Source organism: Cucumis melo, chromosome 9, assembly GCF_025177605.1.
Source record: "Cucumis melo cultivar AY chromosome 9, USDA_Cmelo_AY_1.0, whole genome shotgun sequence".
In the NCBI taxonomy this organism is placed as follows: Eukaryota; Viridiplantae; Streptophyta; class Magnoliopsida; order Cucurbitales; family Cucurbitaceae; genus Cucumis; species Cucumis melo.
Genome location: NC_066865.1, coordinates 23635899 through 23663337, shown reverse-complemented (window position 1 = coordinate 23663337; position 27439 = coordinate 23635899). Strand labels below are relative to the sequence as shown.

At 30.4% G+C, this 27439-nt stretch overlaps 3 protein-coding genes across 9 annotated transcripts; 1 reads left to right on the top strand and 2 right to left on the bottom strand.

Annotated features, from left to right (window-relative positions):
* Positions 1–2518: 2518 nt before the first annotated feature.
* Positions 2519–7296, bottom strand: LOC103482774 (homeobox protein BEL1 homolog). Of its 4 annotated transcripts, XM_051089887.1 has the most exons (6): positions 7103–7296; positions 6225–6622; positions 5343–6112; positions 4649–5031; positions 4050–4110; positions 2519–3615 (listed from the first exon to the last, which is right to left on the bottom strand). In XM_051089887.1, the coding sequence occupies exons 3-6, from the start codon at positions 5985–5987 to the stop codon at positions 2878–2880; spliced, it is 1827 nt and encodes a 608-aa protein (XP_050945844.1). In that variant the 5' UTR covers positions 5988–6112; positions 6225–6622; positions 7103–7296; the 3' UTR covers positions 2519–2877. The 4 variants fall into 4 exon arrangements, with proteins under 4 accessions (XP_050945844.1, XP_050945843.1, XP_050945845.1 ...); XM_051089886.1 differs by having other exon boundaries at positions 5343–6622; XM_051089888.1 differs by lacking the exon at positions 6225–6622 and having other exon boundaries at positions 7103–7268.
* Positions 7297–20572: 13276 nt separating this feature from the next.
* Positions 20573–22475, top strand: LOC103482772 (phosphoglycerate mutase-like protein AT74H). Its single transcript, XM_008439092.3, has 5 exons — positions 20573–21082; positions 21520–21639; positions 21766–21979; positions 22106–22186; positions 22283–22475. The coding sequence occupies exons 1-5, from the start codon at positions 20659–20661 to the stop codon at positions 22374–22376; spliced, it is 933 nt and encodes a 310-aa protein (XP_008437314.1). The 5' UTR covers positions 20573–20658; the 3' UTR covers positions 22377–22475.
* Positions 22476–23291: 816 nt separating this feature from the next.
* On the bottom strand, positions 23292–27103 carry LOC103482773 (BTB/POZ domain-containing protein At1g63850). 4 transcript variants are annotated; one of them, XR_001761844.2, is made up of 3 exons: positions 25520–27095; positions 24250–25384; positions 23292–23774 (listed from the first exon to the last, which is right to left on the bottom strand). XR_001761844.2 is itself a non-coding variant. In XM_008439095.3 (3 exons), exons 1-2 carry the CDS (start codon positions 26612–26614, stop codon positions 24443–24445), a joined length of 2037 nt encoding a protein of 678 aa, XP_008437317.1. In that variant the 5' UTR covers positions 26615–27095; the 3' UTR covers positions 23292–23774; positions 24394–24442. The 4 variants fall into 4 exon arrangements, 2 of the variants coding, with proteins under 2 accessions (XP_008437317.1, XP_008437316.1); XR_536509.3 differs by having other exon boundaries at positions 24285–25384; XM_008439095.3 differs by having other exon boundaries at positions 24394–25384.
* Positions 27104–27439: the final 336 nt, after the last annotated feature.

Genomic DNA, 27439 nt, shown 5'->3' with positions numbered 1-27439 from the left:
GCTTGAAGAAGATGTGGGTTCAACTATTCCAGTGGCATTAAAAACCAACTTATAATAATAATAACAACAATGCAAAAGCTTTCAAACTACCAAAGTAGACTCTTTGGATTCGACGGTTTAACATGTTCAACTTTAGTCTATATATATACTTCTATCAAAGTGGCTCTAGAATAATGATAGGCCCCATTCAATATACAAAGGTAAACTCAACCTAGTCTAAAAAATCGGATTGGATTGGCGGTTTTTTTTCTTTTTTTTTTCATTTCTCCCTAATTTAGACAATTTTTCATTTTGTCTTTCAACATGCAAGGTGATATATATATTCAAATTCCTCAAAGTCTACAATGTCTATTCACGAGGAGATTTACTTTTAGGTATATAGATAATCAAATTGGACCGGGTCAACCCGACTCCTTACTTGTGCTACTCGGCTCAACTTTTTTTTCTTCAATTTTTTAACTAAACCCAAACTGCGTTTAGATTGGTCGGGTTACCGGTTCAAAATGCAGACAAATTGTGAAGCACTTGTAGCATTTTATTTGTTATTTGGATTGGGGTTTTGTATGGATGATAGAGCCCTTTTGTTTAATTGAGAACATGGTTGGAGATGCTGCATATGTGGATTCAACTCATTTGGGCCTATTTATTTGACAAACAAAGGCCCAAGTATAATATTTTACTTTTATTTTATAAATATTTTGGGTTTCATTTTAATAATATTTGAAATTAGCCCAGAAAAATAATGGTAAATATTTGGTTAATAAAAATAGTTCTTTTTTAATACTCATATTCTAATGATGTATTTGTAAATTCCGAGACAAAAGCATTGAGATGAACACAACTACTTGTAGATTCCCTACAATAATTGTGGGGAATTAATTATTTGGACCTTAATCAACCTATCACTTTTTTATTTTTTATTTTATTGTTAATTGACACACTTATTCAAGTTTGTCGTTTAAATTGGTGAGATTGAAAATAATAATAAGGGTAAATGACAAATTTCTATAAACTCGAAATTGTGTTTAACATAGATTTTCGTTTCTATGATCTTATATAGGTCATTAAGTTCAAGGATCTATGCTTTCGGTAACGTTGAAATTTTAGAGGATGTTAAACGCTTTTAAATAACATTCGACACAACACTAGTTTTTCTTTCTTGCCAATATGTGGTATGGAAACCAAAACTCTGACATTAAAGTTTACGGTACATATTTTATGCAAATTGAATTATTCTAACTTTTTCATGTTAGAACTTAGAACACAACACTTAGTCACAACCATTTCGATTTATAATTCAGATTTTAACTTAATGATAACAATATCTTCTTACCCAATGAGTTAAGACTTAAATTGCTCTTGTTGTAAACGAAAATAAATAAATTTAAGGACATTACTTAATACTTAAAACTTTACTTGATGTTTATATCGGAAAAAAAATCAAGAAAAATTATAAAATATAATTTAACACATTTTGTTGGATGAGTTATATTCTTTTATTCTTGATAGTAAATTAAATCTCTCGACGTTTTTAAAGCATCAATAGAATTATTACTACAATATTTTTAGCACAATCTTTGTAGTAACGTACACAATTGCAATGAAACAAAGGAATCCTAAGAATGTTCAATAGAACAATTATGTAAGGTAGATATAAAAAGGAGAACAATAATAATGTAAACTCACGAGGAACACGTATTAGTATATATATAATAATATATATTCGCATAAAGGGGAGAACAAGTGTTCTTCTTTGTCGATGAAAACATTATTTAAAAAAGCTACCACATAATGACTAACCGTTTAATACGTATTCTTAAGAAAGGTAAATATTACGTCAATTTTCAAACTCATACTCTAGAAGTTAACGATATATACACTAATCTTTACTAGAACCTAACTATATATATATATATATTCTTAAATAACACACTTAAAGTCAATGTTGTTGAATTAGAAATCTATGAATTAAATTATTATATTATAAGTAATTAGCTATGATATTGATAAACTTTCTAAGGCTCAAAAACAAACAAGAAAAAAGGGATCTTTTTTCAACCACATAACAAGAGGGTGTGGATGCTAAAGGGGCATCAAATGTGAAAGAATTTCAAAGAGCTAATGCAGCCCCAATTTGCTTTGTATGAACAATCATACTCATTTGCCAAAGTAATATGGTCCACACCACACCCTCTTTCAAGAGTTCATTCACATCACACGTCTAAATAAATAAAAACTGTGTAAACATTTACTCGATTTGTCTCGTTCAATCTTTTAAAACCCAGTTGCTTTATTATTCAAATCTAAAACCTATATCTCTCTTTAGCATAATAATTGATACCTTATTTATGGAACTATCGTCTAAATTTTTGTTGTCTTTTTTTATGAGTATATTGATATATAAGCCTTTGAAGGGCTTTCTGAATAATATTCAATTCCAACTCTCATCCACAAATGGATCAATCCCATTTTCAAACCACACATTCAAAATATTGAATAGAGAAACAAATCATAAATATATGTACCAATCACAACCATCCATTTGTATATTTCTAGTTCAATATCATCATCTCATCATCATCATTCCTTCCAAATTCAATAGGGTAAAAACCAATCTTTGAAGCTGTGAAGAAGATGGAGAAAAAAGAGTTGAATAAGTAGATGGGTTTAAAGGAGAAAGAGAAAAAGAAAGAAAAAAAGAAGAAGAAGCAAATTGATCTACCATAGCTATATATAATTAATAATCTAACCCTCCCCCAAAGTATATAAAAAAGCTTTTATGTATATTATGTATTGGAGTATTTGAAGCTATTGAGTTATCTATACCTAAAAAAACTAAAGTATTTTCCCAGCTGACTCTGATCATTTCATATATTATCATCCAGCCAAATCATGAAGCAATTGAGCACCCATCAAATTTCTATAAGGAAGATTCTGAGTTTCTCCATCTAAAAGGGAATATTGAACTGGTTGGCATTCTTCCATGTGATCTCTTGTGAAGAAAAGGGAGTTTTGCCCCACCGCCGGTCCTGCTGAAGCGAAGGCAATGCTCACACCTCCGTTTCCATTCCCCCCGGCTGCGGCATGCTGTTGTAACCCTAATGTCAACGACACGCCTCCACCACTGCCGTTGTTGAAATGTTGACTGTTGTTGTTGTTGCTGCTGTTATGGTACGAAACTCCACCACTACCTGTATGGTGGTTGTAGGACGAGAAGTCGAGTTCTACAGTGCCAAATGCATCCCCCACTACTCGTCCGAAGGTGTGGTTGTGGTTTCCGTGGAGTTGGTGGTGTCCGTGGTGGTTTTGCATCGTTTTAATTGTTCTTGAATGATCATTCTTCTCCGAGTTGCTAGAGATGATTGAAGAGAGACATTCCGAGTCTATTCTTAAGAGTTGATCTGGTGTCGGTTTTTGATCCTCTAGTCGTGTGGCAATCGATCGATGACCGTCAATGTCGTCATTGAAATCCGTCACCCCATCAAAAGAGTTGTTGGCATTGTTGTTGAAACTGTTATCAATCTCTTCCTCTTGTTCCTTTGTTTCTTCCAAATACATCTCCTCTACCATTGGCTTCCACAGCCTCACCCTTGCATTAATGAACCAATTTGACACCTAACCATAAACAAAACACATTAAAAGTTCCAATATATAACAACAAATGTAAACATACAAATGGCAAAACTAACCTATCTTTCGATTCCTCCCTTTTATGTAATTAAAACAAGACAAACATACAAACACAACAAAATTTAAAAAAAAAAATAAAAAATCAAGAATTTACTTCTCATGTGAACCAAAACCCTATAAATCAGACATCTTTTAATTCATTAAAAAAGTACACATTTCATGAAAATGGAGGTTCAAATGTCTAAAATTCTTCAAATCATTAAATAGAATAATGTGGGGTTTGATTATATTTAAATAAAACAGTGGATTCTCTGAGAAGATATGAAAAATGTAAACTTGAATTAAATAAGAAAGTGGTTGAATGAAATTGTATTTTTATTATTTAGGGTTTTTTTTTTCTTTTCTTTTCTTGGACTTGCCTGGCTTCTGGAGAGACCAGTTTGGCGAGCTAAAATATGTTTATCCACATCGCTAGGGTACCTGCAAAAGATTTTAACAACATTTTCAAACTCTTGGCACAAAATTTTAAAAAATAATAATAATAAAACAATTTTTTTTTTTTTTTTGGGTTTATGGAGAGAAAATAAGAACCACGGAAGAACAAGAGAGAGAAAGTAATTAAATGATTGAAAGCTATAGGGGCAAGAAAAACAAAGGAATCTAATATGTGTGTTGCAAGAAAAATCAATGATTGAGCCTTAGCCATTAAATTACTACTTCAACTCTTTTGGTTTCTCTTTGGTTACAAGTAAAAAAAAAAAAATCAAAACTTATTGTAAAAACAAAAAGTAAATCGTGAGTAAAAAAAGACCATGATCACGTTGATTCTAAATCCTCTTTGGAAAAGGTCAAAACAATGCGGATGACGATTCCATACTGTTCCATGTTAGAAGGGACGACAACTATGACTATGTTGAGTGAGTTAACAAAGGCATCTAAAAGTTTTTGTTAGTACTCCATTGAGCACAAGAACTTCAGATAACGAAAACGATGGAAGGGAAGAGTGAGAGGGTTATACGGGTGAAGAAAGTGTTCGAAAAGCCAAGCACGAAGAACGGAAACAGAACGCTCAGGGAGGCCACGTTGAGGACGCCATGGATGGCTTTCCATGATGCTGATTTGATGGAAAGCTCTTTGTTGCCTTAAAGCTTGATCAATCACTCTAAGTCTTGGGGTTTCTCCTCTTGTGGTACCAGGTGCAATTGGATCCTTTTCTCCCATTGCCTTTCTTGTGGCTTGAATTTGTCCCACAATCCCATCTTTTAGGCTCCTAAAATGCCTCGACATCGCCTTCGACGCCAACGCCGAGTACACCCTCGCCGCCCCACTCCCCGCTACTGCTTCGAACGATGCCACTACCGCCTTCATTTGCTCACAATAATGCCTATACCTTCTTTCAACCTACAAAGATCAAACCTCTTTATGTTAATTTGTATGTATATATGTGTATGGGAGGGTTTCAGAAATAGTTATGATTGTGGGCAAGAGCATTTAATGAAAAGAAAAAGGAAAAAAAAAAGACCCCCACAATCCCACATCAAGGGGAAATTTAAAGTTGGGAACTTTATATGAATTTCTTGTTAAAGTTTTGATTTTTACTCCTACCCATTTGAAATAAAGAAGAGAAGTTTTAGTTTTAACCCAAGTTTGAGAGGAAAATATGTGACGTTAAGCAAAGGAAAAAAAAAAGTGTAATTAAATAAAATTTTTACCTCTTCAAGCATGGAAAAAAGCTTGGTTTTCCTCTTTTGCAACTCCATGAAGTCAAGTGAGTGAAGAGAGAAATTGGTTGAAGAAGAAGAAGGATGTTTGTGTTTTGGTGAAGAAGAAGAATGATTGGTGATTCCAAGACTACAAAACTCATAAAGAAGTTCTTGAGTTGGGGCCAAAAACTTTGAGTTTCTAAGATGAAAAATGGGGAAAGATGATTGGTTTTGTTGTTGTTGATGTTGTTGTCTTAGTTCAAAAGATTGTAAGCCAATAGAAGAAGGATTAGAAGAACTAAGAGACAAAGAAAGGCCTTGGCTTGGTCTTTCATTTGGTTCACATGGAAACACACATCTTAAAGAAGAATCCGTCGTCGCCATAGTCGTAGCCGTCGTCCCCCACGGTCCAACCACCATCATATTTTGGGGAAACGACTCATCATCATCGCCGCCATCACCGCCACCGCCACTCGACTCGTTGTTGAACATCTCCACCACGGCAGGTTCGGTGGTGGAACCGAACCCGGTTTGGATCTGATTTGTGAATTGATTAGGGATGTTGTTTGAATTCGAATTGGAATTGTAATAAAACTCTCCTCCAACTACCATCTCGTTCGATTTTCCTTCCCCTTCACAAAGCTCACCAGCCATCAACTAAAAAAGATAGATCTTATTTTCCCTTTCTTTATAGTACAATCTATGATCAATCTTCAAATCCAAGAGCTTCTTCTTATTCTTTTTTGTTGAGATTTCAATTCCATCAACCTTGATCTAATCTGCAAAGTAAAAAAACACACACACACACACAATTCATTACATATTGAATGGTTTTGAGTAAGAGATAAAAAGCTTGAATTTTGATAGAGTAAGGAGTGAAAGAAGAGTAACCCCCAGGTAAGAGAGGGTGGAGGGTAGAGGAGGAGGAGACGGCGGCGATGGTGGAGGAATCTTTGCGATGGGGTAATTTTGATGGGTTTTTAAGGGAAAGGAATAAAAATATAGAAAAGGGAATGAGATATAATGAATTAAAATTGGGAGAGAAATATAGAGGAGGATGATGATGATGAGCTTTAGGTGGTGGAAGCTATAAAAGTAATCATCATCTCATGTACTACTCTTTAAACATTTCTCTCTCTTCTGTTCTGCACAACTACAACAACAACATAAAGAAAAAAAAGTACTGTTTTTTTTTCTGTTTTTCTTTTTTTTTTTTTGGGTGTGAGCTTCTTCTTTCTCTCTTTAATGGGTCAATGCAAAAAGGGATAAATCTGTCCAAAATGGGCTTCCTAGAAACAAAGAGAAAAAAGGGAATCAGAAAATTTTTTTTTTTACAAAAAAGAAAAATAATAATAATAAACCAATACCAATCCCTATCCCAATCCCAACTCAATTATTTTGGTACCAACTTTTTTTATTATTATTAAATATACACAAAAACCAAAAGATTATTTATTTACTTTACTCTATTAATTTTAAAATAATAAACTCAGAGAAAAAAAATATATTAGAATTGAAAAGGCAGTGATGAACAAAATTAAAGCAGAATATTTTTTTTGTAGACAATATCACAAACAACAGCAGCCGCCATATCACTTCTCTTCTAACTTCTTATTCTTCTCTCTATTTCTTTTATGTTTTGAATTTCATGGATTCAATCCAAGAAATTACTGAAGAAAAAGAGAAAAAAAAGGAATCCCAAGTGGGAGTTGTGGGCAGGCTTTTTCAGTGGAAGAAAAGAGAGAGAGAGATATGAGTTTATAGTGGACCTGATCTTTCTTTCTTCTTCTTCCTCTTCCTCTTATTGGCCTTTTTTTTTTTTTTTTTTTTTTTTTTTTGGTTGCTGAAATCCAAAAAGGGGAAAAATGGGAGAAAAGAAATGACTGATTTTCGTTTTTGGGGAGATGGGAATGGGAGAGAATTAGAGAGGGAAAATAAAAAAGATGCCATAAAAAAAGGGAGGGATGAGGTGGTCCAAATGGAAATGGGTATGGCCATCTAATTCTCATATTAATTGCTCTATTAAAATCCTTCCCACCCAATTCCTCTTCACAAATATATATATACACACACATACATATACACTAACTCACGCGCTCCACAAATTCATCTTTTCTTTCTTTTTTTATTGCCTTTTTATATTTGTATCTAAGCCCGATCATCGGTCAATAGAAGTCGATACTTTTGACAAAATCGCCACCAAACTAACCATAGTCGGTTTACTAAAAGTTCAAACCGATCTCAACATCGATGAGTAAGGGTCGACCTCGATTTAACAATTAGAAACACTTTTTGGAAATTCTCGATTCGAAACTTTCTTAAACCAACCCTAACCGATCCCTCTCGTTTTCTTATCCACTAACTGGCTCGGCTTTTCGGTATATCATGCTCACCTCTACTTGTGTTTATTTGATGAATTAAGCCTACATGCCTTTGCCTACTCGAACTCGACTGAAAGATTATTCTCGTGGACTAACAACAGGTTGTTTTAGAAAGATTCTCAGGATTTGATTATTTGATATAATATTGCTTTGAGCCAAGACAACGCTTAATTGTGTAGAGTTATTGTGACATTGAACAGAAAAAATGTGCGTCTTATTAATGTAGGTAGATGATTATTTATTCCTTTTGACTTATCTAAATTAGGGTTTTATAGTCTTACTATATCTTCTTATTCTTTGAACGTAGAATCGATTCTTCCATATATATGTATGTATGTATCTATATATACACGAATGGAGCATTACAAATATCACGTATAAATATATATTGAATATATATCTAATATAAATAACTTAGTTTTAAACCTAAGGTAAGTTTTAATTTGTAGTTTGAGATGCTAAATTCACATGAAAATTAGATAGAATATTTTTTTGGAGGGAGATGTAACGTTTATTATATATTTGACAAATACATTAAAGTTAACATTATTTCATTTATCTCTTTTTTTTGTAGCTGTTTCATTTAAGGTTAAATGTGAGTTTTTGGACCATATACTTATAAGAACATTACATGTTGAGTCTCTTTTGAAACTATAATGATTGAAAATTTTATAACATGATACAAAAATACACTTTATTTAACTCTGCATATTATATTTTCATTAATTACAACCAACACCAAATGTTTCTTTTTTTCTTTTTTCTTTCTCTCTTTCCTAAAATAATGTTAAATTTATTTAACTTTAATTTTTGAAATTTTAATCGTCCAATTTTAATCTTTTTAAAGTTATTCAAATTTATCTAAAGAATAGTAATATCTTTTGTAGAATCAAATATGTGAATATGTTGTTAAATTTTATAGTAAAAGTGAATAAAATTTAATTCACATACATATATACATATATATAGACTTTATCTAAGGGACATACAAACATAATCCAATAAAGAGATCTTGGGTATATTGGTTCAACAAACAATCGTCTATAGTACCAAAAAAGAAGAAGATATATATATATATATATATAATTTTGTTAGATTAAGCTTGAAAGTAAATATGTCATGTAGCCTTAAATATAAAATAAATAATATGGTCCTATCATGCAAAAGACAAAAAAACTTGTTCCATTACATAAAATTCCTTTCAAACCAATGTTAACTTTTTTTTTTTAGTAGTTTGAGTTTGATTACATTTTATTCCCAATATTTTGTAATATCTAATTTTAGTCCTTTTACTTAAAACATATAAGGTGTTAGAACTTTTTTCTTTCTAAAAAAATTGAGTGTCGTTTTTATAGGAAAAGTATTTTAAATGTTAACCGTTGAAAAATATTTATAAATACGACAAAATATCATAGTCTATCTATGATATATTTGTAGATAATTTGGTTCATTTTACTACATTTGAAAAAAAAATTGTTTAAAAAGATAAACTATTAAGAGTAGATTAAATTTGTTATTTATTATTCAAAGTATAGAATCAATCTTTTTTAGGAAAATTACATAAAATGACAAAAAAAATTAGAAAAAAGGATTATCAGATGGCTTGCAAAACGTTATCCACTTTTAAATTTACTATTTTTACAATTTAAAAAAATACAAGGACGTGAACTCTATAAATTTTTTCTGCTACTTTTACAAAAGAACCGTTTTCTTATCTTACTTATAGAAAAGAATAATCAAACCATAGTAAAGTTGAAATATAAATTTTAAGTTAGTTGAGTGGGTGTATATATATGTATACACACACACACGTACTCATTTTAGGTAGAATTTAAAAGATAAAACTTAGAGAATTAGAAAAATATGATGAAAAATGGTATTATATTGTATTTGACGATAGAGATTGAATATTTATATTGGCCCTTGTTATGGTTTGTTACTTTTATTACATTCATTTATGAGCATATAATAAATTTGTTGTGGGAACAAATGTCTGCCACATCATAATGTGAACTACCACTTGGATGTTGGTCATACATTATATATATTTACAATTGTCTCAATACCAACAATATTCAAAAAGTGAATAATTCTCTTCTTCTTCTTCTTCTTCTTCTTTTTTAATAATAATATTTATGGATAACTTTGATTTTACCATATTCTATGATTTTCCCATTTGTCATATATGTTATATGACTATGATTCTTCTCCATGTATATATTTATTAATACATCTTCATCCACATAACACATCCATATGTTGTTATATTTAATACTATTTACTAATGATGGGGATTATTTCACCCTAATCACCTTCAATTTGGATAATTGTTGGTGTAATTAAATTCAAATGTTATTTTTATATTTATCATATCAACAAAACACACTTTTCTTCTCTCATATTCAAATTTGATAAAATTAATACGTGGAGAAAAATAATCTACATCTATATATGATCAGAATAATAAAGGGATAAATATTTAGGCTCAACAATTTTTTTGATTAGATATTATTATCGATTGAGTAGTTGATCAAAACAAATCTGGTGACATTTATTTCCTAATAAATAACATTTAAAACCAATCTTCTATTTGAGGTCTAATAACTGGTGTAACAATTAAAGAGATGTACACTGAGATTAAATTTTTGAACTTCAAATAAGAGAGTACATATCAATTACCATTAGAACTAAACTTAACCTCAATTTATAAGATCAATAATAAAAAATCTATGTTAACCATTATATATATATATATATATATATATATATATATATATATATATAATTAGTACTAAAATAATTTGATTGGATGGGAATTGAATCCACATGATTGATTGATGTTAGAAGCTTAATTTAGTTTAGTTTTGTTAATAATGAGATTGAAAATGGTAAAACATGTCAACTAATTAAATCATGTACACCCATCTTAAGGTCAACACAATAATATATGTTCCTATAAAAGGTCATTTAAGCCATTAATGTTGAATCAAGTAACTCAAACATTAATTAGTGATCAATAAGAAATGTGAAAATAAAATGTTTAATTAAAGATGGTAAATTAAAGACTTTCAAATATATTATATATTTTTTCAGATCCTTGTTCGGTATGTATTTTACAATATGTAATGTTAACGATTGTGCAACCAAACTAAGTTGATTATCGTGCATCTCTTTTATTAGTACGTCTCTTTTTATACCATTTCATTTTAACTAAAGGATGGCTCGTTTCTATAAATATATATATATATAATGTTTCTTCTGATTATAACAAATTAATTAGAAGATAAAAAAATCGAAAGAACGTTGAAGTTTGAATTTGTGTTATGAAGAGCGTGGTGTAGACGCGGGGATGGGGAGAGTGGGGAAGGAATAAAGAATGGTTTTAGGGTTAAAAAGAAAGAAAAAGAAAAAGGGTGGTCCCACCTTATGTATCAAAACCAAAGCTTTCTCCGCCGTTTACTAATTTCTTCCTCTGCCCATTACGTCATCACTTCCCTTACTAACCTACGCCCCCATCCCTCCTTCCCGCTTAACTTAGAAATATCCCTTCTCCTTCTCCTTCTCCTTCTCTTCCTCCTCCTCCTCCTCCTCCTCCTCCAACAACACTCTACCATTTTAACCCTTACCTAACTTTCCTTTACATTTTATTAATCACCATCTCCATCCTCTTACTAATTTACATTCATCACCATCTACACTTTTTCTTGTCTATTCATGCTTGTTATCTATATATATGTTTAGTAGAAATGTACGTATTCGTTGATTGTGTGGAGGTGATTCTATGTTTTGATGGAGAAGATGAGAATTGGATTTACTGTAGTCAAATTGATGACAATGATGGTACTTTGTTGATTCAATTACCCTTAACTACTTCCTGGAGGTTGTTGTTCATCACATTAAAAGAACATAAAATTAGAGAAAATATCAAGATAGAAGCTTTATTGAAATCTATACATTCTTGAGAACTAGAAGACATTATACTCTATATACATTTAAAAAAAAATAGAGAAAATCAAATATCGAAATGAGAAAATATAGAATTGTTGTCACACCGTACATAGCCCACCTTTTCGTATCAAAGTGGGAAAAGCAAAAAAAAAAAAGAATTGGAATCTCCACCTTCCAAAAGGTAACATTGTACGGAAGGATCTTCAACTAAACTACTTCTTATATTTATATTCTATATATTATTATCATTAAAAAGAAAAATAAGTGAATGAACCCAATATCACTTCCAAATGACAAATTAATAAGGTGTTTTTTTATGATTCAATGTTTAGCTTGAAGCAATCTTATGTTAGATGATGCCTCCCTATAAAATTTCTTATGGTGTGTATGTATGTGAGAATGAAATATTTTGTATAGAGACAAATTTTACTGAGACAAGTAAACTGGAGAATAGGAAAGACATTAGATATCATTTTGAGAAGCATTAAGGTGATTTATGTCATTACAGTAAAGTATAAATGAAAGTAGTTGAAGGTAAGAACATATACATATAATAATATAAGAAGAGAATAGAAGAATTAGAACATTAGTTATTGTATATATAAAGATATCGATAGAATTTCTAAATTGTAATAAAACTAAAAGCTGGAAATTGAGACATAGAACATCATATTATTACAATCAGGAGAGGGGGAAAAGGAGGAGGGTTAGAATGGTGTGTCGTAGTGTAGCATATATAATAATACTGACACAGAAAACAAAAGAAAAGAGAAAAAGTGAAACACACACATACATACAAACATACATACATACACACACACTTTTCCCTTCACCAAATTGAAACTTGTAACTACCTACGATAACTATACTAGATTGGTCCTACCCATTCCCTTTTCTTTTCTTTTCTTTTCTTTTCACACCATTTTATTATTATTTTCTTCATTTTTTATTATTAAATTTCAAAAAAGAAATTATTATTATTATTATTATTATTATTATTATTATTATTATTATTTATTCTGTAATGGACCATTCTATTATTCTACTTTACCTATACAACAAGAGGCCTGCCACCTTTTTCTCTAAACACACCCTTCATTCATTTCTTTTTTATTCTGCCCCAGGAGCTCCATTTTTGGACCAACTTAAATTATATATATATATATCATATTTTTTTATTATTATTTCAATCCATTTAATTTTGTTTAATTTCATACAACCTTTTCAATTACTAACCCATACTGCTCATTAGGGCATCATTAAAACTCCATCCTATTCCCTTTTACCATAATGCGTCTACTTAATTCTTCGACTGAACTTAGTTTAGTTTATGTTATTGATCAACCTTATAATATAATTAAAGTGGACAATTAATATATACAAAATATAATATAGATGGCTGCATAAGTGGATGCATTTTGTTACTTCGATAATGTCAAATGGCGTCATTTATTATTAAAGAGAAATATAGTGCAAGAAACCTTTGTCAACATGTAGTTTTGTAAGTTTTTTAGATTTTCAAAGTTACGTAATTATAGATATTTTTAATGTTTTCATTAATACTCAGTCTTGTATATATTTGAAACTAAAAAAAATCATAAGTAAATATCATTAACATAATCTCTTTTTTTTTTTTTTTCCTTTTTTAATTTAAAATTAATTAATTAGTTTAAGAAGTAAAATTATTAGAACCTATTGTTTGTTATATTAGAGAGGTTAATTATTATTTGTATGAAATGGTTTAATTTTTTTTTATCCATTTAATTATTGATATTGTTGGTGGTTTTCTTATTAATTTTTTTTAATATTATAAGAAATTAGATTTATAAGTGATAAAAATTAAATATATATAACTATGTAATTTAAAAAGTTTAATTTGGCTCATTTAATTATTAAAATTGATAGTCGGAGGGTTTTTGCCATTTACCCTAAAAATATATATATAACTACTTGGTCTAGGTTATACTCTTTTTAATCAATTTTTTTCAAAGTAATTTTAATACATTTAGTTATGCTAATGTGGATAATCTCTAAGTTATTATTAGCAAAATTTTACTACAAATTAAGCATTTTCTTCTATTGAAGTAATTGGCTTAAATCTCACTCCAAAATTAATAATAAATAAATAAATAACCTTTTTCCATAAATATGATAGCAATAGAGAATTAAATTCAACACTATATCCTCTTAGCTATATTTAAAATGAACTGTCTATAATTAACATATAATTTTCAGCTTATCATCATCCTATTCCTAACCTAAAGTTTAATAAATTACTATATTAGGGTTTTTATGGAGGAAATAAATTGACATATTATATTAAATGCTCTTACCGTTAACAACAAAAGAGACTAATTAATATTAAATCCATATCATCATCATTAAGCCATACTAATCACTAACTTAATCATTGTTTCTTATGCTAAGTGACTTAATGTCTTATTTAATTCATTTTAAATCCTCTACTTGAATTTTCATTAATGATAGCAACGTTTCGTTTCCTAATTATAATTTTGGAGCTATAAGTATTTGATTGATGATTTAACCAATAAACTTAGGGTAATATATATATATATATCTAAATTTTACTCTATTTTTGTTCTAAACTATTTTTTTTTAATATAAAGTGGGAGAATCGAATATCAAGATTTGAAATTCACAATATGGTATTTTTATATCAGTCGAGATATCATCATTTAATTTCGTATAGGGTTTTATATAACCTAAACCTATCAAATTGATTTTCTTTGGTTTGAATTTAATTTAAATTCAAGTTCACTAGATGGCTATAGGGTTAGGGATGGACAAGTGAAACAAAGGAAAAAAGAAGAAGAAAGAAACAAATTGGGTTTTTTTCAAGTTGTAGGAATTTAAATTTAAAACTTTTAGACCTATAGGGAATCAAATTGAGAATTTAAGAGTTGTTTGGATTCCATTTGTATACCTTTGGATTTTTCTTTTATTTATTGTTTGTTTCATGTTTTTTCTTTTTTATTTCTTGCTTATTTATCTTAGTAAATAAAATATAACCATCTTTTTAATCTCTACTTAATAAACAAATATATACCCGACAACACACGTTAAATTTTGTACTTCTGATTTTACCGTCGTTTTTAAATATAAGAAAACGAGTTAACTTATTTATTATATAGTAAAAAATGATCTAGAAAACTTAATTATTTACAAAAAAAAAAAAAACATGAAAACTACATCAATTAATGATCAATAGTTATTTTTTTCTAAAATTTCTACGTCATTTTGAAAATTTTCTTAAAAATCAATAGATAATCATAAATATAACTAATATATTAATTTCGACGTTAAATTAGGTTATTCTTTCTAACAATACCTAGCATAGAAAAATCAAAACTTTAACTTAAAAATGAATATTATTATAAATTTTATGTCGGTGTTAGTTGAGTTAATTAAAGATATTATATGTATAAAAGAAGTTTCATTTTTAGTATGTATATATATGAAGTGAAGTGATATGGGAAGAAATAAAAGGTGGATTTAGAACAAAAGAGCTCCACTAATACAACCATAAAAGACGGCAAACGAATAGAAAATTATGTTTTGGTGGACCAATCTAATTTCCTTTTTGTTTTCTTTAATAATCACATATTAATTATTTACAAGAAAAAGTAGTATTTAAAAATAACTAAATAAATGGGACTTTTCTTTTTTAATTGAAACCCTAAGTTTAATTAAAATTAATTTAATTGTGTTTATTGATTATGGAACTGTCAAGTATTAGAATTTTCAATTTTAATTATTGGGGGATTTTTAATTAATTTTAATTAATTAATAAATCGACCTCAAAATTTAAAAACAAAACTTTAATATTTTAAAAAATTCAATTTTAATTAAATCAACATGCATGAGGACAAAAATATATTTTTCATTAGAATGAAAGACAAAAAAAAAAAAAAAAACATGCTTAGAAAAAATAAAATAAAAAAGAAGAAAAACACATCTGTCAAATCAACGGTGGAGATCTATCAAATCACAAACTTCTAAATATATATATAATATCAAATTATGGATTAAGAACCAAATATATATATTAAGATATTTATTTGTGGAGTTTCCTAATTTAATAACCAAATACCAAAATTTCGAAAGTTTCCTTTTTCCTTTTACATCTTTTCTAGAAAAAGAAGTAATTTAACATTCATATTTTTTTGGAAATTCAAATTACAAAGTCATGTTATTAGTTGTCCTAACAAAATAGGACTAATCCTAATTATATTTTGTACTTTTCAATCAAAACAATGCTTTACAACTTGAGTACTATTATTTAATTTCATACTTTTCAACTCATGTAATTTGTCAAAACTTCCACATTACTAAGAATGATGGTTTGTACTTTGAAGTTTCAATTAATTCATCTTCATATTAATGGCGAAGATAATGGCCTTGCAATTTTTATTTAAATATTAAGAATTATTGATGAAATATATTTAGAATGAATGGAGCGTACCATTATAGTTTAAATCATGTTCGGGATTCCTATTATAACAATCGGAGTTTCATGTATTATAACCCGTTAGGGTTTTATTTTACTAATTTCATCAAAAAAATTTAAAAGGAAGACATTTCTTTTTCTTCAAATTTTGGTCATCCTCAATGCCACGAACCCCGCAAACTTCTAAAAAAGACAAAAGGAAGAATAATGTTGACTTACCCTAATTTTAGGTTTAAATTCTTAGACTTTGTTTTTTATTATATTTTGATACTCAAATTTTTAAAAATGTTTAATTTAGTTTTTGAATTTAAGGGAAAAAAATACAAAACAAACATCTTAGTGAATTTTTTAGAGAAAAAAAGAATAAAAATAATTCTTTATTTAGATTTATTTGATTCAAATATGTCGATTATGTTTCGCTATTGACAATAAAAATTATAGAATAAAATAGCAAGGTTTACGAGTATTTTATCGATTTAAATTTTATTCTTTGAATTAATGCAATATTTTGACTGGGTCTGACACGTCATCACATTCACTCACAGAATTTATTAGTGAGTCCCCACCCCATGAGATTATCCTGTAAAATCAACGGCCTATATTCGTCGGATCCCTCACGTTTGTGTTTCGACTTTTTGGATGTCATCCAATGTTTTGTTTTCTTTTTCTTAAAATCATCCTTTTCGTTTATTGTCTTTCTCTTCTTTCCCTCCCAAAATGTATTTATTTATTTTATTTTATTTTATTTAATACAAAATATTTTCATCAATCCACTTCTCAAAAATAAATAAATAAATAGAAACATATGCATTTAAAAATTATCTCAGCTGTATTTACTAAATATCTATTTCTTTGGAACAACATATTTAATAAACATAAAGCATGCACATCTCTAACGATAGCTAGGTGATCATTCAATTTTTTCTTCTTTCAAAAAAATATATTATTCAATTACTAAATTTTGGGGAGATTCGTCTTTGTTCAACATTAGCTATTTTAATTATGTTAAATCTTTGTTAGATTATACGATGTTTAAAAGATAAATATTGTTAAGTAATTTCACTTTTTATTCTACTTATCTATGTTTCTATCACAATTATATCTTATTAATAATTATGTATTTTATACTTTAAATATTTTTACGATACTTTAAATTTAGGATTCGTTTAATATCGTTTTTTGTTTTTCGTTTCTTATTTATTTTTTTAGAACAAGAAACGGAGCTATATTTGATAACTAGTTATTCTCGTTCTCTATTTTTTAAAAAAGAATAAAAATATAAAAAAAGAAAAGAAAAGAAAATTGTGTGATAATTGTTTCTAATTTCTTGTGTTATTTTACCTAACTTTTTCATTAAATTCAATTTTCTTAAATTGATTTGAAATATTATTTTTCATTCAATTCAATTTTCTTAAATGATGTTAATTAAACTTCAACTTAGTTATATTATTATGTAAATATCGGTTTTTAAAATATTAAAAATAACCTAAATTATTATTCTAGTTAAAAAATTCATATAAAGTAAATTTTAAATAATTTTGATCATACTAAAAATAATAAATTTAAATTTAAAATAACATGCACATTCTAAAATTTGAGATTTGAAATTTATATTTTAAAATTTATTTAAATAAACCTATATCGATCAAGATAATTTATAAATTTAAATATTTAGCCATTTAAGAATCAAAATTAAATTAAATATATAAATATAAAATAAATACAGCTAAATAGGAAAAAAAATTAAAATTAGATTTTAAAACTTAAAATAAAATAATATATTAATCTAAATATTAAAAATTAAAAATTAAAAATTAAATTAACATATAATTATAAAAAAAGAATGAAGAGAAGGTAAAAATGAAACCAAATTAGAAAAATACTAAAAATGTGAAATGTTAATAAAGGAAGGGAAAAGAAATAAATTAAGAAACATCAAACATACATATAGATATGAAAAATTAACAAAGGAAGAAAAAATGAAATAAGAAAAAGAAAGAAGTAAAGAAAATGATTAAGTTTTTTGAAAAGGCTATGTATGTATGAAGAGAGGGATCACAGAGGAGTAGACAAAAGTTGTTACTTTTAAATATTGATTTGATCCCAAACCTTTGTTCATAATTTATTTAGAGTGAGACCCATCTATTAAAACAGACGAAGAAAAATGAAAATAAAGAAATACACGTGTGAGAAATAAAATAATAATAATTTACAGAGAAGAAAGAATGGAAGAGTTAGGTGAAGAATGAACTAAATATGAAATTATTGTAAATACAAAAATTGCTCAAATAATATTTACAAATTCAATAAACAAATTTCAAATTATTTGTAAATAGAAAAATAGTTGTAATATGAAAATTTGATATATTAAAAAAATAAAGGGAAAAAATAAAAAAGATCTCAGCAAAGCTCCCAAGAAAGGTGAGTCACCGACACCACAAAAGTCAAAGCAAATGACAAAAACCCCAACATAAACAAACGTTTCCCTTTGAGAAAAGCAATGTTTTCTTAATGTCTCTTCTTACGTGGATTTAATTATTATTTTTCACTCTCCATTATTATTATTATTATTATTATTATTATTATTATTATTATTATTTTGTTTATCTCATTAGGGTTTCATTTAATTTGCTATACATTATTCAATAGTCCTTTTTATTCTCTTCAAATGTTCTCAAGTTTTAAAATCACAATCAACCTAGTAGTATAGTATAGTAAAGAAATAGATTTCTAAATACATGTTTTAGGAGGTTGGAATTTTCATATTTTTAAAAAAATTAAGTTTACTAAAGTCAATACATGAAAAACGAAAAAAGAAAAAAGCAAAAAAAAAACAACATTTTCTCTTCTAGCCTAATAATCAAAATAGATTCTCTCTCAAATCAAAAAATTTGAAACTAAGGCCTATAAAATTTGATACACATTTTTTTTTCAATACCTAATCAAGGAAAAAAGAAAGCTAATATTTTAGATTATATTTGATAATCTTTTTTTTTTCGTTTTTGAAAATTAAATCGATCAACCCTATTTTTACTTCTAATTTTCTAACGTTCTTCATTTATTATACGTTCTTTTACTAATGGTCTAAGGCAAGCCGAAAAAGAATAGACAAAAAAAAAGTAGTTTGTGAATTTTTTGTTTTAGTTAGAATCTTGTTAAAAAAAAAAAAAGAGGGGGCTTTAAATAGTGTATGAGTTAATTAATTAAAAATTCTAACACCTCCAAAGATTTAGATGCATATGATTTGTTTGGTTTAATTTGGAAAATACCCAAAAGAAATTGACTGAGGACATTTCTTTTATTTGATTTGAAATTGATTTTGACTAAAGTGATGTGTATTAAAAATGGTGTTACAATTTAAGAAACACACCCATAACAATTATTATTATGATTTTTATTTTCTCAAATTTATTTTCCCCCACTTTGTTGTATAGGAAAAAAGTGAAATACAAAAGGCTTCAATTTATCCATTGTTTTCCCCCAAAAATTCTTTGAATCCAAACATAAATATAATTCAACTCTCATGGGATATAAACACTTAGTAGATTTGTGTGATTAGAATCTTCCTCGTATATATTGTTGAATAAAAAATAGCATACTTAGTATTTTTATTTATATTTAATAATACGTTTCTTATTAAAAAATGTCTTTATTATACATCTCTAGGTCATAAATTCAAACATTTCTCCCTTTTATATTTTTTAACAAAAGAAAAAAAAGAGAGAGAGAGAAAAGAAAGAGAAGTAAAAGAATAATAAAACGAGGCTTAATTTTCACTTTCTTTTTGGTCCTAATTAATTTCTTCTTTTTTCAAAAATTGCAAAGGTAAAAGGAAGTTAAAACATGGGCCCGCCTGGTTGATAGTACTTGACTCACCTAGGCCCAATTGTAAACATAGAAAAAGCCCATCTTGATCTTTAATGGGCCTTCTAACATTTCCATACGAAAGAATCAATTCTGTACTTAGGAACTATTTCTCTATTTCTTTAAATACATTTTAATAAATATTCATAGATTTTTAAAGTTCTACATATACATCACTCAAATATTTCTTATAGCTGCTGATGATTTTGAAATGGAGTGGAGATTGATTTATCTAAGTAAAGCAACCAAGACCCTTGTTAATAGAACTGTGTGTGTTAATTTTTATTTTTTTTCTCTAGAGATGTTTGCAGGGATTCTTTGATTCCATCCTATCTTCATTTTGGAAAAAGAAATTCATTCATTCTTCACACTTTGTGCTTCATTATCCATTTAAAATGAAAATTTATTGTCCCGTCCGAAACGAACCCGACAAGTGAAATGAATATCGATAGTTGCAATCCTTTTCGGCTAACATTACTACGTAGTAAGGACATAGCTTCATAGATAGAGAGAATCAAAATTGTAACTAAACCTTCATGTGTTAGTGTGATTATATGATTGGATGACAACAAAAATAGATATTTTTATTTTTGAACTCTTAAAAGAAAAAGCGAGAGAGAGAGAGAGAGAGATATTTTTAAATTTGAAATCTGGCCCTAAAACAATGGCCACAATTTTGTTCCCAAAATCCGTAGTTCTTCCAATCCGTTGCACCACCGAAGGAGAGCAACCAAAATCCATCAACAACAACAATGGCTACTCGTTATTCGGAGTCCGGCCGCCGAGACCACGCCGGATCATACTGGTCCGGCACGGCGAGAGCGAAGGGAACGTGGACGAGAGCGCCTACACAAGAATCGCCGATCCCAGAATCGGATTGACGGAGAAGGGAATGAAGGAGGCGGAGGAATGTGGGAGGAATATCAAGAAAATGATAGACGGCGATGGAGTTGAAGATTGGAGTGTTTATTTCTATGTTTCTCCTTACAAAAGAACTCGCCAGACTCTTCAGCATTTGGCCACTTCCTTCCACCGCCGTCGTATCGCCGGTATGAGAGAAGAGCCCAGATTGCGAGAGCAAGATTTTGGTACTTTCTCTTCGCCTTTCCTACTTTTACTCTAATTTTACTTTAAGTTCCATATTTTTTTGAAAAAATAATAAATTAAATGCAACTTTACTAATTCAAATATTTAATGGATACAAATTGTTGTTTTCTTAGACATTTGTAAAATTCAATATTCTATTGAACACATAACTAATTGAAAGTTCAAATTGTTTTTAGGTATTTCATAATTTTTAAACATCTATTGAAAACAATATTGAAAGTTTTGACATCTTTAAAAGTATGTGTATGGAACTTATAAATTAATCGTAAAATGTATAAGATATTGTTACTATAAACGTTAATGTCACAATCTTTGCATAGAAATAAGTATAATAAAAACTAACAAAATTTAACCCAACAATACAGGTCTAAAGTGTCACTAAGCAAGGTTTGTGTTTGTGTTTATATGTATAAAAAAGGAAACTTTCAAGATAGAGAGAAAATGAGAGTTGAGAAAGCTGTGAGAATGCTATATGGTAGATTTTTCTATCGCTTCCCCAATGGAGAATCTGCTGCAGATGTTTATGATAGAATCACAGGTACAATAAAAACAACTTTTTCTTGTGTTTTTACTGTCTCGAGAGATTCTTTGTTTTTTTTTTTTTTTTTTTTTTTATATATATATATAGTTTTGTAACTGAAACCAAATAGAAAAACACAAACAGGATTTAGAGAAACATTGAAATCAGACATTGATGTTGGAAGGTTTCAACCACCAGGCCAAAGAAATCCCAACATGAACTTGGTTCTTGTCTCCCATGGCCTCACTCTTAGAGTCTTCCTCATGAGATGGTACAAATGGACTGTTGATCAATATGAAAGACTCAACAATTTGGGAAATGGAAAAATGATTGTCATGGAGAAAGGCTTTGGTGGAAGGTAGTAAAATCGCCTTTCCGAATGACTGTATATATATGCTATGCCTACCTGTTTTTGACTTTGATGATTGTCGTTTAAGTTGACGATGATGGCTTACGGTTGTGATTTGAAACGGTTTCGTCGCAGGTACACTTTGCTGTTACACCATACAGAGAAAGAGTTGAGACAATTTGGACTTACGGATGAGATGTTGATTGATCAAGAATGGTAAGCTTTTTCTTTTCTTTTTGTGTGTGTGTTTTCTTCTTTCTTATTAGCAGCCTTGAGATTGGTTTGAGTTTGAGATAATTGTTGTGTTTTCAGGCAAAAACATGCAAAAATAGGAGAGTTGAACTATGATTGTGCAATGATGAATTCCTTCTTCACACATTTTGATGATGAATGTACTGTTACCTAAATCAAACAAACAAACAAAACAGAACTGTTTCTAAATCAGCTTTTGTACAGTTGAGTTAACAACATATATGTTAGTAAAAGTCAAATTAATCTTTGTTCATACACTGAACAAATTCTTTTTGCTTTGTTACGTTTTACTATTTCTTGATTACAAAAATTGGGTAACAAATGATTTAATTGATCTCCAAACCAATGATCAACGATTTAACATTGGTACTAGTTATGGAATTGACAAAGGAAGAAAACAATAAAAAATCAATACGTAGACTTGTGCAGTTCACTAATAGTATGCTAACTACATCCGTGAGTAAAGAGAAATTATCATATTATATATTCAAAAGTGTTTGTGCACTTCTCTAAAACCTTGGACCAAAATCATACATAACGTAAATACAAATACATATTAGATTTTAAAATGTCAAATAACATATTCTAGACATTCTCTTAATGATAAAATTCTTCTAACGGTAGTCGTATATACAATAATTTAAACTTCTCAACTACTTTGTAGTTTGTCCATTTCCTAAATTGTGGAATCCTATCCCCACCAAATACACTCGAGCATCTCACCAAATCACAAAGGAGGCAATCCTATAATAACACCATACTCCAAAGAATATTCTGTCAAAATAAGAAAAGAGAAGCACTAAACTCCATAATCCTCCCCTTGAACAAACCAGCATTATATTCCATCTCAATCACGAGATGAAAAAAGAACAGCAACCATGTCAATAATCGAGAGGTTGTCATTTCCTTCACAAAGAAGTTCAATTAGAAGCCAATAAACCCATCCCCTCAAACTAACAACAAAGGAGGTTTAAAGCTTCAATGAGGAGTTATAAGAAACTCTCTCACTTACTCTCACTCCATTAAAGCAAGAAAACCTGCATCTAAGCAATACCTTTCTTGTCTGTGATGAGATGTAAATATGATTCCAAATGGAATATTATTCATTGAATACTTTAAGGAAGCAAACTTTTTGGCAGAATGGGAAAGGAACAATCAACGCAATGTTCTTTCACCAAACGTGCTGCAAAGAACATCATTCCAAACTAAAAAGTCAAAAAAAAAAAAAAAAAAAAAAAAAAGCCAAAACATATACAACTTATGATTCTCAAACAAACCAAACCAGATTTCAACTTCCAACTATCTATATCTATTCCAACCACTGTTAAGTTTGATTGCAACTTGCAACTCATAAACATCACTCACACTTGTTTCTCTCCCTTTCTCTTCTTGCAACATATCAAATGACAAGGCAGAGGACAAACATGGATTGGTTGATCAAATCTTCGCTCATCGTATTTAACAATATGAGTTTCGGTATCATCCGTTGTACACTCCTCTTGGGAATTGCCTTGCCGATGACATCTGTTTCATTTCGTTTTGTTACGTGTGACTGCAAGAGTAAAGCTTCAAGTGAGATAACGTTTCACTAGCAAATCTCTACTAGAATTAAAGAGTCAACAACCTAAAGAAAACATTTGATCGATAACGCATTTAGATCTCTCCAACTAAGTTTTTAAAACATTTGATTGGTAAACTAATTCTTTTTTTTTTTCTTTTCCATAAACGGTATCTAGATCCAAGATTATTAAAGAGAATAATAAGATGAAGTCAACTCAAAGACCCTTGCAAAGTCAAACCAATAATAAAACAGAACAGAACAATCTACACCCATTGGACTTGATCTTCAATACAGATAAACAAGAGCTTTCAACGGTAACTCAATGACTGTTCCGCTATGACTTTTGAATCTCCACAGATTATTCTAAAACTCACAGATACCAGAGATTCAGAAACACGAGTGGTGAAACTGAAACGAATGTCAAGCTCATTTCAAAGAGAAAGAAGGTAAAGATAAGAGAAATTACAATATATAGCATTTATTATCTTCTTCCAACCTAACCTCAGGTACATTGGGTCTTCCATAGGATGCTCCTGGTTTAGGAAGGAAGAAGATCCTAACTAACCAATACCAAGGAATGAGGCCTCCAGTGATCAGAGAAAGAACAAACCCATTAGTTATTATGAACTAAGCTATATGTCCTTTGAAACAAGAGCGCTTCACGAATTCTCTGTCGATGGGGTGGCAATTCGAATTGGTCGAGGTCGTTCTTGTTCACCACTGCGTCTCCAGAAGGCCCTTCTCCACCAGACTTCGAACCCTCGTTGTATATTAGGACAATCTTCACCTGAATTCATGAATCTATTGAACCAAGCTAGCAATATGTCTTGTTGCCAAGCTAATGGTAGAGTGAGAATTGTATTGCTAAGACCATCCTCAATGAGGTGGCGATCGAGGCCTCTCGATGCTCTCCTCATCCAACCAAAATCATCATAAAATGGCACCAACCAGGTCTGCAAAAGCTGATATCTCACATCTTTAGGAGCCAGGAGTTGGCCTTTTCCGATACCAACAAATAACCGAGCTGTAACTCGACTGATCTCAAATCTGTGAACGGCAGGCACCTTAGAGTGTGCAGCTGACAATTCAGATTGAGATGCCCAGGTTTTTAAAAAATCTTCAGCAATCTGTCTATCAATCAAGATATCTAAAATCCAATGCAAATTATCAGCTTGCTTAGCAATCTCCCCAACACCATGAAAATCCGACCCTACCGCTCGCATAAATTGATTGCGGAGCAACTGCAGACAACCATCACAAGCTGAATACAAGGATTCTTTTCGAAGGTCATTTTGCGAGGAACTCTCACGAAGCATCTTTGAAACTAATCCTTTCATCTCCCGTCTTGCCTTCTCGTCTTTTCCTTCAAGAACTACATGTAGAAGCTTCAGTAACACTTCTTCATTGTCGTTGCCATCTTCAGGTCCATTGGTAACTTCAACCGAGACCCTCTTTAGAACTTCCCCTGCTGCAACACCTTCAAGGTGCAGCTCAGATAAGAGTGAAGCCACCTTCTCTTCTTCATCCTCGGCCCATGGGGCGGCTTCCAAGTACTCCAAACAAGATAAAACACCCGCATCAAATCCAATAGCAGCCGAGACCTAAAATGCCAATGCCACCATCATATCAATTATCATACATTGCAAATTTAGGTGGGGATCTAACAAAGCAGAGATTCGGTAATGAAGCGCCAAAAGCACATTGATAACTTTCTAGAATTCCTAAAAGACTCATACCTTCAGAATTCCAAGAACTCTGGGAACGTCTTCCTTCATCAGCCTCTTCCTCAGATCTCTACAATACATCAATTTCAAGGTTTCAATGTACACTTCAACATCATCACAGTCAGCAATCTCCACAATGTATGGAGACGGAGACCGCTGTTGTTTCGCCCACCGTTCCGAGAGCTTCAATGCGAAAAACCGACTATGAGCAACAAGAATTTGCCGGTGAACACTCATCGATACACTGATCCCATCTCTAGAACTCAATGTGAGCTTAATGTCACTGCTAGAAGCGTCATTGAACTGATTTCCAGGGCTCCGAGATCCCAAAATCTCAGAAATCCTCTGCATCATCAACGCCTGCTTGTCCTGAATAGGAACTTGATTCTTATGAACCGAAACAGAGGCAACCTGGGGAGGGATCTGAGAAGTTCTAGGGTGAATATCAGGCTCACTAGCCATCATTTCAAAAAGGGTCGGACTCGATCGGGTTTTATCAGTAGACGGCGGCGGCGACATTGGGTTCAAAAGCCCGGCGGTCAGAGCGGAGTTGAACTTCGAAAACCCAGAAGGGAAAGAGTCATGACTCGATCCAGAATGACCATTAAACGCAGCACCGGAAGAAGACGTCGTGAAATCCATTACCGGAGAAAGAGTTCCAGGAGAAAACCGTATCCGGAAAGCAGACGGTGAATCAGAAGGCGATATTACCGAATCCGATGTTCGATTCCCGTTAGTGGGTGTGGGAGAAGTAACCCTTCGATGAGAATCCGACGGAGGCGGAGGTGGGGGCGGCGGAGGAGGAGGAAGAGGAAGAGCAGGAGGGGTTGAAGAGGGTTTAGAAGCAGGACAACACCAAGAATTCTCTGAAGGAACAATGACAACAGGGCGATCAAGCTTTCGATGAGAAAATCCTTGTAACCCAGATGAGGAATTGGAAGAAGAAGATGAAAACGAGTCAGATTTAGCGGAAACAGTGATATCTCGACACTTTCGACGCTTAAGCTTAGTGGGTTGATTAGGAATAGAAGAAGAAGAAGAAGAAGAAATGGAATTAGTAGAAGCGTTGGTGGTGGTAGTTGTGGTTGTAGATGCGGGCACAGCCATTGATAAGTACCCAATGGGGTTTAATGTTAAAAAAAATTGTCCTTTAGCTCAAACCATAAGCTTTCAGCGAATTAATCAAAGAAAAGGGGAAATGGGTTAATGGGGTTTTTGGAATTCACGATTAAACATAGAGAAAATTAGGAATTAAAAATGGCGGTGGAAACGAGACAGATAAGAAAAAGACAGAAGAACACAGGAAAGAAGGAAGTGCAATAAATACAACACAACACAAGAGAAAACCTATATAGGGAATTTAAGACTTAAAGAAGAAGATGAAGATGAAGAAGAAGATGAAGAAGAAGAAGATGAAGAAGAAGAAGACGATGATGAGAAGGAAAAGCTAAATCTCCATTATAATGGCAGAGAGTCCCCACAAGGTTCTTCAATGGCTTTGTTAAAGGAGGGGATTTGATAATGTTGTCTTGGTTTGTTCATGTAATGATTGAAGGAATTGAATCGAATGTTGTTGTTCGTTTTCTAATTTATGGGATTCAAACGTAGAATTGAATTAATTTTGATGGGGAGTTTGTTCTAAAGTTTTTGGGTGAAGGAGGATTTAATAATAATAATAATAATAATAACAACAACAACAACTTGTCAATTCTTCATGTCATGTTTTTAATTTAAAATTATTGTTGACATAAATTCTTTTCTTTAAAGTGGAAGTGCAAATTCTTGTATTAAAAAGTTGAAGGTTGCTAGAAAAAGAACACCAAGAAAGAGGTTTATTACACCCAATGAGAAATACTTTCTTTTGGTGGGAAGATCGAAACTTAGTATAAGATTGGTATTATCACTCTGATTAAGATAATAAATATTATTAGT

What these genes read in the sequence shown, in the direction of transcription:
- LOC103482772 (XM_008439092.3), top strand. Translation starts at nt 20,659, where the DNA reads ATGGCCACAATTTTGTTCCCAAAATCCGTAGTTCTTCCAATCCGTTGC. An exon ending in ATTGCGAGAGCAAGATTTTG is followed by an intron (nt 21,083 to 21,519) that starts GTACTTTCTCTT and finishes TGTATAAAAAAG; the next exon opens with GAAACTTTCAAGATAGAGAG. An exon ending in GAGAAAGGCTTTGGTGGAAG is followed by an intron (nt 21,980 to 22,105) that starts GTAGTAAAATCG and finishes GTTTCGTCGCAG; the next exon opens with GTACACTTTGCTGTTACACC.
- LOC103482774 (XM_051089886.1), bottom strand. Translation starts at nt 5,987, where the DNA reads ATGGCTGGTGAGCTTTGTGAAGGGGAAGGAAAATCGAACGAGATGGTA. An exon ending in TTCGAACACTTTCTTCACCC is followed by an intron (nt 4,111 to 4,648) that starts GTATAACCCTCT and finishes AATCTTTTGCAG; the next exon opens with GTACCCTAGCGATGTGGATA. An exon ending in CTGGTCTCTCCAGAAGCCAG is followed by an intron (nt 3,616 to 4,049) that starts GCAAGTCCAAGA and finishes GTTTATGGTTAG; the next exon opens with GTGTCAAATTGGTTCATTAA.
- LOC103482773 (XM_008439094.3), bottom strand. Translation starts at nt 26,614, where the DNA reads ATGGCTGTGCCCGCATCTACAACCACAACTACCACCACCAACGCTTCT. An exon ending in GAGTTCTTGGAATTCTGAAG is followed by an intron (nt 25,385 to 25,519) that starts GTATGAGTCTTT and finishes TTGGCATTTTAG; the next exon opens with GTCTCGGCTGCTATTGGATT.